This window comes from Vulpes vulpes, chromosome 13, assembly GCF_048418805.1.
Source record: "Vulpes vulpes isolate BD-2025 chromosome 13, VulVul3, whole genome shotgun sequence".
NCBI lineage: Eukaryota > Metazoa > Chordata > Mammalia > Carnivora > Canidae > Vulpes > Vulpes vulpes.
In genome coordinates, this window is record NC_132792.1 from 46578621 (window position 1) to 46591530 (window position 12910).

A 12910-nucleotide genomic window follows, 5' to 3' on the forward strand; every position below is an offset into this window, starting at 1 on the left:
AGGCAAAAGAAACAAAAGCAAAAATGAACTATTGGGACTTCATCAAGATAAGAAGCTTTTGCACAGCAAAGGATACAGTCAACAAAACTAAAAGACAACCTACAGAATGGGAGAAGATATTTGCAAATGACGTATCAGATAAAGGCCTAGTTTCCAAGATCTATAAAGAACTTATTAAACTCAACAGCAAAGAAACAAACAGTCCAGTCATGAAATGGGCAAAAGACATGAAGAGAAATCTCACAGAGGAAGACATAGACATGGCCAACACGCACATGAGAAAATGCTCTGCATCACTTGCCATCAGGGAAGTACAAATCAAAACCACAATGAGATACCACCTCACACCAGTGAGAATGGGGAAAATTAACAAGGCAGGAAACCACAAATGTTGGAGAGGATGCGGAGAAAAGGGAACCCTCTTGCACTGTTGGTGGGAATGTGAACTGGTGCAGCCACTCTGGAAAACTGTGCGGAGTTTCCTCAAAGAGTTAAAAATAGACCTGCCCTACGACCCAGCAATTGCACTGTTGGGGATTTACCCCAAAGATACAGATGCAATGAAACGCCGGGAAACCTGCCCCCCAATGTTTAGAGCAGCAATGTCCACAATAGCCAATATGTGGAAGGAGCCTCGGTGTCCATCAAAAGATGAATGGATAAAGAAGATGTGGTTTATGTATACAATGGAATATTACTCAGCCATTAGAAATGAAAAATACCCACCATTTGCTTCAACGTGGATGGAACTGGAGGGCATTATGCCGAGTGAAATGAGTCAATCAGAGAAGGACAAACATTATATGTTCTCATTCATTTGGGGAGTATAAATAATAGTGAAAGGGAATAGAAGGGAAGGGAGAAGAAATGGGTAGGAAATATCAGAAAGGGAGACAGAACATAAAGACTCCTAACTCTGGGAAATGAACTATGGGTGGTGGAAGGGGAGGAGGGCGGGGGTGGGGGTGAATGGGTGACAGGCACTGAGGGGGGCACTTGACGGGATGAGCACTGGTGTTATTTTGTATGTTGGCAAATTGAACACCAATAAAAAATAAATTTGATTTAAAAAAAGAAAGAAAGAAATTGGAAAAACAAGACTAAGATACAGACCTTATCCTCAAGTAATTCAGCATATGAAAGACAAACAAAAGAAAAATGGTGGGGTTTGTAATGGGAGTCATGGCAGAGATGAGCCCTAAGAGTTCTGAGGTGAGGTACAAAGAAAACCATGTGAAGGAGAGAACATCTGGTCCCAATCTTGATGAATGAATTTCAGTTATCTGCACACCTCCACCCCCCAAAAGGAACAAAACATGTTTCAAACTCTGAAAACAACATGGGCAAAGTCATAAAAGTGAGAAACTCTGATGCTGAATAAAGTGTATGTGGGATGCTGCAGGAGGTGAGACAGACAAAGTGGAGCCTTGAGACCATGAAAGAGCTTGTATTTTTGTAAGTCATGTGGAGTCAGAAGATTTCACATATATGGTGAATGTTAAATAATCTGATTTAGCAAAATCATTTAGCTGCCATTATAGAATGGATCAAGGGGAACAAGAATTAAAACAAAGAGACCCATGCCAAAAGGAGAGAATGTACATGAGAAAATTGTAGGAAGAAGAATCAGTGGAATTTGTTGCTGGTTAGATGAGGGCTGAGGGAGAATGAGTGATCCAGGATCACTGACCAGTGTATATGAGGATGCTCATAGGATTACTCAAGAGGAGGAAGTGGTAGGGTAGAAAGATGTTAGGCTAGTGGGGAATGGAGAATGATGATGAATTCAGGTTTGCTATAGATTAAATTTGAGATACACAGAACTGCTAAGTGAAGACAATAGGCAGTTGCTTGTCCAGGTCAACAGTGCCAGAAAATGACATTGGATGGCAGTATATATTTGAAACCATGTAAGTGGTTGAAATTTTCTAGGAAGCAATTATAAAGAGGGAGAGAAGAGAGCTAAGTCCTGGGGAATGTTGACATTTAACTGGGTAGCCCTAAAAATTGAATATAAATTTATATTTATATAAAATAATGGCTAGCCCTAGAATCAAAAAAGGACACCAAAAAGCTATAGCTGAAGAAGTAAACCAAAAATGGCATTTCAGATTCTTTAGAAAGAAAAATTTCAAGAATATTCCCCAAATGTCAAATGCTTCAAAAGGTTTTATTTATCTCTTTATTCCTCTATCTATTCATCTACTTAACAAGTGTTTTTGGGTCCTGTTATAGTTAACCACTAACTATGTACAGTTACTAAACAAAATCAACCCTGTTCTGAGATAGATTCCCATTTAATAGAATAAACTGATTTTAAATAAATCACTCAAGAAATATATGTGTGATTTCAAAATATGGTGAATGCCATAAAAGAATGCTAAGTACTATAAAGGATTCCCTGGGTGTGATCATGAGGAGGTTGTTGGTGGCTTTCGAATTGATAGTCTTAATGGATAAGAAAAGTGAGCAAAGCTCAAATTACCATTAACTTGCCATGGGTTGAAGACTAAATATAAGGGAAGGATGTTGAATAAAACAATATAGGCAACTTTTTAAAGAAGCTTGAATATAAAAGAAGAAGAAGAAGAAAAGAAGAAGAAGGAAGAGGAGGAGGAGGCGGAGGAGGAGGAGGGGAAGCTTGAATATAAGGGCACCTGAGTGGCTCAGTGACTGAGTGTCTGCCTTTGGCCCAGGTCGTGTCCCAGGGTCATGGGAATGAGTCCAGCATCAGGCTTCCCACAGGAAGCCTGCTTCTCCCTCTGCCTATGTCTTTGCCTCTCTCTGTGTGTCTCTCATGAATAAATAAATAAAATCTTTTTTAAAACTTGAGTATGACAAAAAATAGATCAGTAGAAAAAAACTTCTAAGTAATATTTTACTCTGTTTTAAGAGAAAGGAGGATAGAGCATATTTATCAGCTGACATTGCAAGGAACTAGTAGAGAGAAATATTTTTTAAAGTAAGAAAATAATTGATGAAATTGGGTAAAATTAATATAAAATATAAATATAAAATTTCAGGTGGATTCAAATGAGTTAAAGAGACACTACAGGAGCTCTACAAAATTTCAGGTAGGTACCTTACAATTTCAAAATTGTTCAAGTAATCCATTAACATTTTGATTTTAAATCTGATTTATAAATTTTTTTTAATCTGTTTCTATTTTGAATCATAGCCTTTGTAACCAAGTTTATACAAATGAAGTTCTATTAGGCAAAGGCAAGCCTAAAGTTTTTGCTTCTCCATAATTACATGATACACTTCCATAAATGTGCAAGTGTAGAATTCAACATAAGGACTTTATCAAGCACAACAAAATGTTAGTGTTCACATTTAAATTCTGATTAAAATGTCAGTAAAAGAGTATGGAGTGTACTTTGTCTTTTCTAATACAGAATACTAGCCTCCAATTCATGTAGCATGATGTAAAAATCTATCAAATTTTTTCTACTCTTATTTCTTGTTCATATAAGCAAAATAAATAGAAAAGAAGCAATTATTTAAACAACATGGCACCTTTCTTCCCTCAAATAACCACATAATCATATTTTTTCACTCATAATTATTTACACCCAAGTACTTTATTATCTTTTATTTATTCCTCCTAACTCTGAAAAATAGATATTTAGGAGTTATCTAAGGTTACCCAGTATGTATAGATGTGTAGATGAACTCCAACCTCCTCTGTTTCAAGAACAACACTTTTGTGGCCTTGAATTTTGTGAAATGATACAAATCGGGGGTTAGGTGCCAAATTGTCTCCATTGGTTATCTATGATGATTAAAATCTCTTTAAGTTTGTTTTCATCTTCAACTAATTTTCTTCGTAAAAGATTGCCACATATTTAGACATATTCATAATCTGTGCTACTTTGGTGAATTCCACAAGAGGATGACTGTTCTTTTTAAGTATCACAAAACTTACTCTAAACAATCACATTCTTGAATTTGAATAAGGGCAAATTAACTCATATATTTACTTTGGGTTTATAAATGTAAAATTTTACATTTATTTAATTGTGGGCACTCCTTTTGAATTCCCTTCACACATCCTGTTTCTCTATGGCATTGTACTATAGCTATTTTTGTACTTCATTATTCCACTATTAGTTTGTCAACTTCTTGTGGACAGAAACAATATTTTACTATTTCGACTCCAACATGTTTTACAAAGTGCCTTATACAGAGTTCAGTATTGACCAATGCTTAATTCAGTTTTCTACAATTCAATGAGAAATAAATCATCTTTATCTAACAAATAATGCATTAATGTGTTAATATCAAACATGACTAATGACTGCATAGAGAATTCAAGTGGGCAGTTGAGCAATTGGATAGACAACAATTTTAAAAACCCACAATTGACATATTAGTTCTAATAAATTTATTTTAAAGATTAAAAAATTACTATTTATGATTCGAGCCAGAAAACATGAGTCTGAAATAGCACTAAACATGTCAACAGTTCCATGCTCCTGCTTTCTTACTTATAAGACTTTATTTTAGTAATTGTTCTGTATACCTCTTAATTTCTTATAAAACTCAATATCTGTAAGGTAAAATTAATGAGGTTTGATAATATGATGTAATTTATAAACCAATACTTTCAGTAAGGAATTTGTTTATGATAGTTAATATCATTAATTCAAATTGAAAGTTTCATTTCTTTTCAATAGCATGAGGTTATTGTGAAATCTTGTTATATAATTACCTCAACTCTCCATTTCATATATATGGATTTACAGAAACTTCTTAACTGCTCTTAATGTCTTAAATATATTAAATGTTTTTAAAATATACTCTATTTTTCAAAACCATGTAAAAATTAATGAAAATGAATAATTACCTTACATAAAAGAATTTCTTATTATCATCATTGTAGTCAGGAAAGTATGCAAGTGATGTTGCCATTTCACAACTACCAGGGTAGCAGAAAAACAGAATAATTAAATACATGAAAACTTAAAAAAAAATTTAGCTATGATAATACTTTCCATACTTTCTCCTATTGGAGTTACTGATTAATTATAAACGGGACTGATTCCTTTCCTCTCTCTTAACCTGCACAGTGTCTAACAGATAGAGTTCATAGTAGTTTATTGTTAGCAGTATCATCCCAAATGGAGAGCAGTAGAAAGAATTGAAGCATCTGGATGAACCACCACCAATGTTATCAGCCCTGAATACTGGAGAATTGGCTGTATAAAAATATACAACTGCAATTAATGTGCAATGGACTCAAATAAAATTAAGAATAGACTTGACTTTCAGTCCAAGAGCCCCACATTTAGAACACTATTAAAATGTTATTTTAACATTAGTAACCATGCCATCTCTGAAGTGTATATGACAACTCAACAAAAATTGCAGAAAATGCAGTACCTACGGAGAGCTCAGATGCATGAAGGTAGAAATGAAATACATTGGAAGTAGCCTACAAAATAGTTTTCTTATTTTCATGGTGCAAATATACCTTACAGTGGCTCTAGGCATACTACTAAAGGCAATTTTATATTAAACAAAAAAAAAATTCATGGTGCCTGGTCAGCTTATATTTGCATTGGCATAAATCAATCCATGTCCAAAAAAGCACATAAACACAAGATGATTGTGAATGTGTTTTTCCAACAGTTGGATGTTGCATCAGTAATGCCATTTGATGTTTTTTACCTCTTCTTTGGGTTTAATCCAGTATTTAGGATGAATAGGATATTGAAGGTAAGATAACTATATTTAATTTTCTTTTATAATAATGGAAATCTTGAAATGATTAAAAATGTTCTAGAAGTGTAATATTTTTAATTTTTTCCAAACTGTCCATTTTTCTGCCCTCATCATTACTATGAATTTTTTTACAACGGAAAAACATTGTTTCTACTGATGGAATTTGCTCTTGATTGTTTTATTCTATATCTCACAAGAGATATTTTTATAATCCAAGATAGGAATGTCTTTGTACTTCTAAATACAACTATAATTACAAATGAATCTTTCATGATCTTTCATAATCTTACATAATAATCTTTCATAATCATATTCTTTCCCATTTGTCCTTTTTTATTAGACAGTCACTGAATGCTTGGAGCACAGGCTGTAAAATGAGAGATTAGATTACCTCTAAGTGATCTTACTCATCTAAAATTCTATAATTCAAAAACAAAATTGCAAACACTTTTACAAAACAAAAGTATTTATATGTTTGGATATAATTCAAATATTCACCAATGAGGAATTAGTCAAATAAATTGCAAGACATCTTTATAATAGAATACTTTGTAACAAAAGAAATAAATAAATAAAAAGGACGTTTTCTATGAAAACTGTTTGTTATACAGGAAGACCTTTAAGATAAATTGCTAAATTAAAAAAAAAAAGCTAGTTACAGAATAGTTTATAGAACAATACTAACTTTTGTATAACCGAAAGAGAAAAATACTCCATTTTTCTGTATTCACATAAATGCTGGAAAACTACCAAAAATCTTAATAGAAATGGTTAACTGAGATGGAGATGGATGGTAAGAGGGGAAATCAAAATGAATAGGGGCAGGAGTGGGAGCAACACTTTTAAAGACATGTATTTCCTATTGTTTTTGGACTATGTGAAGGCATTACCTATTCAAAAATATTCTAAGACGAATATTTTATAATTCATGGCTTCATCAGGCACCTAAAACAAATCTGAGGAGAGTCAGGATGTGAAAATTCATGTAAATCTTTAACAATAGCAACAATAACATATTTCCAAAGACAACCTTTGTAAAAGGAACACTGAAGACTTTATAAATTTTAGGTGATCATCTCTCTCATGCATTGGGGCAACAACACAGCATAACCTGGGGCCTGGGTGGAGCCTAACAACAGCAAAAATAAAAGCAACCAAAAAGAAAAAAAAACCAGCAGCTGCTGCTAGCTGAATACATACTTGGGGCTGCACACTCTGTTAAATTTAATATTCATGGTTTCATTTATTCCTTCAAATAACTTCATTTTAGAGATGAAGAAAATGAGAACAGGGTGGAAAAATATGAATCCTATCACATACCTTTCTGACTCCAGGTTCTTTACTGTAATCAGATTGGCAAATAAACCTCAAGCTTAACGGGCTTTCCTTCCATTCCCATAGTTTTTTCAAGTTGAAAGGGACTTTACCCTATATTTTCACATATTTATGATAACTCTAGAGACTTCCAGTTTGACCTTGGAATGTGGGTCTTGATTGGAGCAGAACTTAACTTTCCAAGCAGCTTAGCAGTAGGCCATCCCTCATCAAATTTATAGTCTCATATGAAAGTTTCCAGAGGTTCCTACTCAGAGATGACCAATTTTCCAGGAAGATTCAGGTTCCTATGATTTGGGAGTTTGGCATTATAATAAAACTTAGAAAATGCCAACTCTTCACACCTCCGCTCTGTAACTCTAGTGTCCAAAGACTCTATATTCAGCAACTTTTTTAAATACAGAATATCCTGAGGGTCAACATTGATCTTGTTTTCATAGCTCCATAGTCTAGTCATTTCACATATATGTGTATCATTTTAATGCACAATTCTCTAGGAAAAAATTTCATTTATCTGTCTCCAAATTATATATGAGAAAACAAAATATAAATTTGCTCCACAGTGATCACTAAGGCTAAACTTAAAAACACTTTCGTGCAAATTTCTATTAAGAGCACAATAAGGGGGCGCCTGGGTGTCTCACTGGGTTAGCATTTGACTCTTGGTTTCAACTCAGGTCATGATCTCATTGGTCATGAAATTGAGCCCCATGTTGAGCTTCCTGCCCAGCAGAGATCTTGTTTGAGATTCTCTCCCTCTGCTCTTCCCCCCAACTCATACTTGATATCTCCCTCTCTCTCAAATAAATAAATAATTTTTTTTAAAAAGGCATAATAAGTTACTGCAAATTGAAATTATCTCAATCTGAACGTTTAAGGGATTTTTCCTACTTAGGAATATATTTGTGTATATTTCTAGATAAATAGTGATACTATTATATCTGTTTTTTAATTCCAAATGTCCTAGTATAGTCATTTATATTGGATGAATTTTGAACTAAATAAACTGAACTAAATAATCTTCAATAGTCCTTTCTATCTGTAAGATTCCTTGAATATAAGCATACTAATTCTTGTGTGGTGTAACTCCTTTCAGAGACATGGTCTCTTACTATTCCCATTTTACAGATGAGGAAATCAAGGTACAGAAATATTTAGTGACTTTTTCAAGGTCGCACAACTAGTAAATGGCAGAGGTGAGATTGATGTTTGGCTCTGGATTTCATGTTGCTGCTCTGACCTTATACAGCCTATAGTAATAAAAGAGAAAGTGGGGGTAGGAGTGCAAGTAGGGTGTATGAGCTAAGATAGAAGTAGATGTAAACAGGAAAAGACCTTGAGGGAAATAGCAACTCTGGATTAGATGCATAAACTCATTGTGTCTCTTTGAACAATATCAAGAAGAGCTAATCAATGGTAGTATTACTGGAATTTAAATTTTATTGAAAAAAATACACATTTAATGCAACTTGCTTAGAAATAATGCTAGTATTGAGCAATAGGACTTAACACCTATTTATGACTTCAATGTATTATACTTTTCCTATTTTATTTATGTCTTGAGTGGAATGCAATTTTAATTATTGTGAAATAGAATTCTACTAGATACTTTAAAAAGAAAAAGGGAAAAATGTTTTTAAGCTTGATTTTCAACAAGCATTACAAATAAGACTATTACTAGAAAGTAGTAATTTTTATTTCTATATACTTTCTATTACTAGAAAGTATTCTACTAGAAAGTAGAAATAAAGCAAGAAGCACTGGGAGTTTGGCACCATTCTAAAATGTACTGGCCAGAGGAAAATAGAATGAAACAGACCCTAGTTTGTTTGTTTTGGATACATATGAATGGGATTCTTTTCAGTAACAAAATTTGTCTTACATAGTTGTATTTAAATAGTTGTATTTAAGACTAACACACTTTTGGATTTCTTTGTCTTCTACATAGTACACTTCATTTTTTGAATTTAATCATCACCTAGAGTCTATAATGGACAAGGCATATATCTACAGGTAAAGTATGAATCAGTATACTTCCAGGGGTGGCAGAAAAAGCAACGACACAACAGTTTGGCCAGCATTTGAGAAGACTATGATATCCCTGCCAAAGAAAACAATAATCTCAGAATTTTGGCTATGTAAAATATAAAATAAGGAGTTATGTTCTGAAACAGACTTGAATATTTTGAAATGAGATAAAAAGCATGAAAATCATCTTAGTTTTTAGAATAATACAGAACTAAAAATTGAAATGAATTACCAGCTTCAGTTCAGAACAGGTACAGATAAATGTGCTCCTTCACAAGTTGACTTTGCATCTCTCTCATGACAATTTATTCTAATCTGAATTTCATTCATTTGCTCCCCTGAACTTCACCTGCACAGAGATTTCTAGTCACTATTAATCGTAGTATAAAGTCCCATGAGCTTTTCAGAGATATCCAGTTAAATCAGTGTAGCGTATTTTATGGGACTCAAAGTGGAGAGGTGACCCTTGAGGCATGTCTTTCAAGGAGTTGATTCATACCATCTGTGAAAAGAGAGGAAGGTATTTTTCTTTTACACTCTGTCAGTCCCAGTCAAGACACTGCAGTTAGAAAACATGCAATGGCACCATCATTTTATATTGTACTAATGAGAGTTAACAGTTCACAAATTTAAAGGAAGGAGATTCAGTGGAGACTTCCAGGAAAAGAAAATGTTAAAATAGGCTGTATTCCAGAAACGACATGAGTCTTTACTTTGCATTTATTCTCCTTGGCAGAGTCATTCGAACAACTGGATACTTGCTATATACTCTGCACATTAATGCCTGTATTTATTACTGGGCTTCTGACTATGAAGGAATTGGAAGTACTAAATGGGTGTATAACGGTGAAGGAAACAAGTAAGTTTTAATTTGAAGGAAACTTTTATGGATTCTTCTTAATTTTCTGTTTCAATGCATGTGTTTTCTTAAGCCAGTATTTTTGAAATTGTAACTCACAACCCATTAATGGCCAGTAAAAACTTGTTAGTAGATCAGTTTCTTTTTGAGTGAAACACAGTAAAGTAGAAGAGAATAGAAGAGAAAATATCAGTCTGTCATACATAGTAGGGGTGTGTGTGTGTGTGTGTGTGTGTGTGTGTGTGTGTGTGTATCCTGGTGTTGACCTATGTAATGCATTTCTTGCTCTGGATTATGATCAAAAAAGTTTGAAAGCCTCTGCTTTAGAGTGGTAAGGTAACTTTTAATAACTCCAATGCTGATTGTTAGTAATGAACAATGTTAATTATTCGGAGGGCAGGTGCAGTAGCTAATTAGTTTACCACTAAAGGGTTTTATGGGTTTATGAGTCAGCTATAACCACTAACTCAATTAAACACTTACGAGTAACAAGGATAATAAATTAAACTTGACAATTAGATATGCAAGTATCAAAGGAATAAAAAGGATCATTTGAAAAATTCAGGGCAGTAGAATTATGACTCAATAATAGCAACTGGGTTACTTAATAGTGAGATTTCATTTTGGTAGATACAAGGGCCGGGCATAAGGTAGACTCCCCTAACTTTCTGCTCCAATGAAATGACATTGAGCATATTATAAGGCAATGGCCTTCATGGAAAAGGGCAGGTCCCAGCATGACTTTGAAGAGCAACTCACAGCAGCCTTCGGAAGGAAGGCAATTATAGGATAGAGCAAAAAGAGTGAAGATACCTCACAAAATTACACACTACCTAGAGTGAACGGGATGGGGGAGGGATTATAACAACATTTTTTGAACTTTTAACCAGAACTGATTTGAGAAATTGGAAGTCAGAAGGCCCACTGATTGAAAAAGCACATACATATACACACACACACACACACCCACACACACACACACACACACAAAAATTATCTATTCCTGGGAAGTTTACAACCAAATCTATAAGTAATTCCCTTTAGAATGTGTATTAACTTAAGCATATATTTAGTTTAGTATAAATAACTAATTTATATAGAAAATTGAGTAAGGTACCAACTATATTAAATAATGCCTAAAAGTGAGCATTCAGGTGTATCTGAACATCATTAGATGCCTCAGTCTGATAACTATTCTTATCAAATTAACAAAATAATAGGGTCATATCAAAATGTCTCCCAGAAAAAGTGGAGTTACTTCTCTATTCACACCTAGATGCCTTTCTGCAGCACTTCTAGAGAATATATCTCGTTCCCACTAGAACAGTGCTGAGTATATATATATATATATATATATATATATATATATATACACACACATATATGTATATATATGTAAATTTATATTAGGTACTTAAAGAAGACAGGAAAGAAGAGAGGGAGGGAGTAAGGAAAAAAAGGAAGGAATGGTCAGATCTTTGTTATAACAAGAAAAGAAATCAGCTTCAACCCTTAAGAAACTTAAACTAGTATGTGCTAATATTTTAGACTTCTAGTTCCCAGGCTAGTGCAGATCAAATATCCAAAGTAACCCCACTCTGAAGTACAACAAAATAAATTACTTGTAACTTTTGCCATAAAATTGTTATACATTTGTAAATAAATTACGATAAAGTAGTTTTCAAGGATTACTGGATTCTCTAGAAAGTAAAAAGAGTCTAGAAAGTCTTAAAAAAAATTTTATACTAAAGCTGGAGCACAGTGATGAGATAGCCACTAAGGAAAAGTAATAAAGAAGCTAAGTACACAGTAGGAGAAAAAAAAAAAAAAACAGAATAATAAAGCCAAAAAAAAAATTCAACCAGTTCAAGAAAGAAAAAAGAAGAGAAAAAAAAAGGAAAAACTGAGAAAGGAAGTTGTGGGGAGAAATATAGAAAATAGGAAAGCACAAAGACAAGACAAATTGAAATCACAAAATAAGATACCAGAAACAACCTAAAATATATCAATAAGCATAATTAATTAATAAGGGCTAAATTCACCAACTAAAAGAGATTGTCAATTAATATTAGTAAAAATAGACTTTAAAAAAAATTATTGTAGATAAAAAGATCATATAATGGTAAAAGTTTCAGTTCACCATCAATATATTCCAATTCTTTTTTTTTTTGTATATTTTTTTATTGGAGTTCAATTTGACAACATATAGCATAACACCCAGGGCTCATCGGTGCTCGTCACCCAGTCACTTCAACCCCCCGCTCACCTCCCCTTCCACTACGACTTGTTCATTTCAGTCATGTTCTGTCACCCGCATGATATTTCCCACTCATTTTCTCTTCTTTCCCATTATTCTCTTTCACTATTTTTTATATTCCCCAAATGAATGAGACCATATAATGTTTGTCCTTCTCCGATGGACTTACTTCACTCAGCATAATACTCTCCAGTTCCATCCACGTTGAAGCAAATGGTGGATATTTGTTGTTTCTAATGGCTGAGGAATATTCTATTGTATATACAGACCACATCTGTATCCATTCATCTGCCGATGGACATTGTGGCTCCTTCCACAATTTGCCTATGGTGGACACTACTATAAACATTGGGGTGCAGGTGTCCTGCCATTTCCCTACATCTGTATCTTTGGGGTAAATCCCCAGCAGTGCAATTGCTGGGTCATTAGGTAGCTCTATTTTTACCTCTTTGAGGAACCTCCACCCAGTTTTCCAGAGTGGCTGCACCAGTTCACATTCCCACCAACAGTGCAAGAGGGTTCCCCTTTCTCCACATCCTCTCCAACATCTGTTGTTTCCTGTCTTGTTAATTTTCCCCATTCTCACTGGTGTGAGGTGGTATCTCATTGTGGTTTTGATTTGCATTTCCCTGAGGGCAAGTGATGCGGAGCATTTCCTCATGTACTTGTTGGCCATGTCTATGTCTATGTCTGTGTCTTCTTTG

General features: G+C 34.0%; 1 protein-coding gene across 1 annotated transcript in view; it reads left to right on the plus strand.

Moving 5' to 3' along the window:
- CNGB3 (cyclic nucleotide gated channel subunit beta 3) overlaps positions 1-12910 on the plus strand; it is a 245144-nt gene that overhangs the window by 168913 nt on the left and 63321 nt on the right. Inside the window, exons 9-12 of the mRNA XM_072734362.1 lie at positions 3024-3074; positions 5635-5721; positions 9011-9075; positions 9827-9949. Of these exons, the coding sequence (XP_072590463.1) occupies positions 3024-3074; positions 5635-5721; positions 9011-9075; positions 9827-9949 (326 nt within the window). The remainder of the gene's footprint in view (positions 1-3023; positions 3075-5634; positions 5722-9010; positions 9076-9826; positions 9950-12910) is intronic.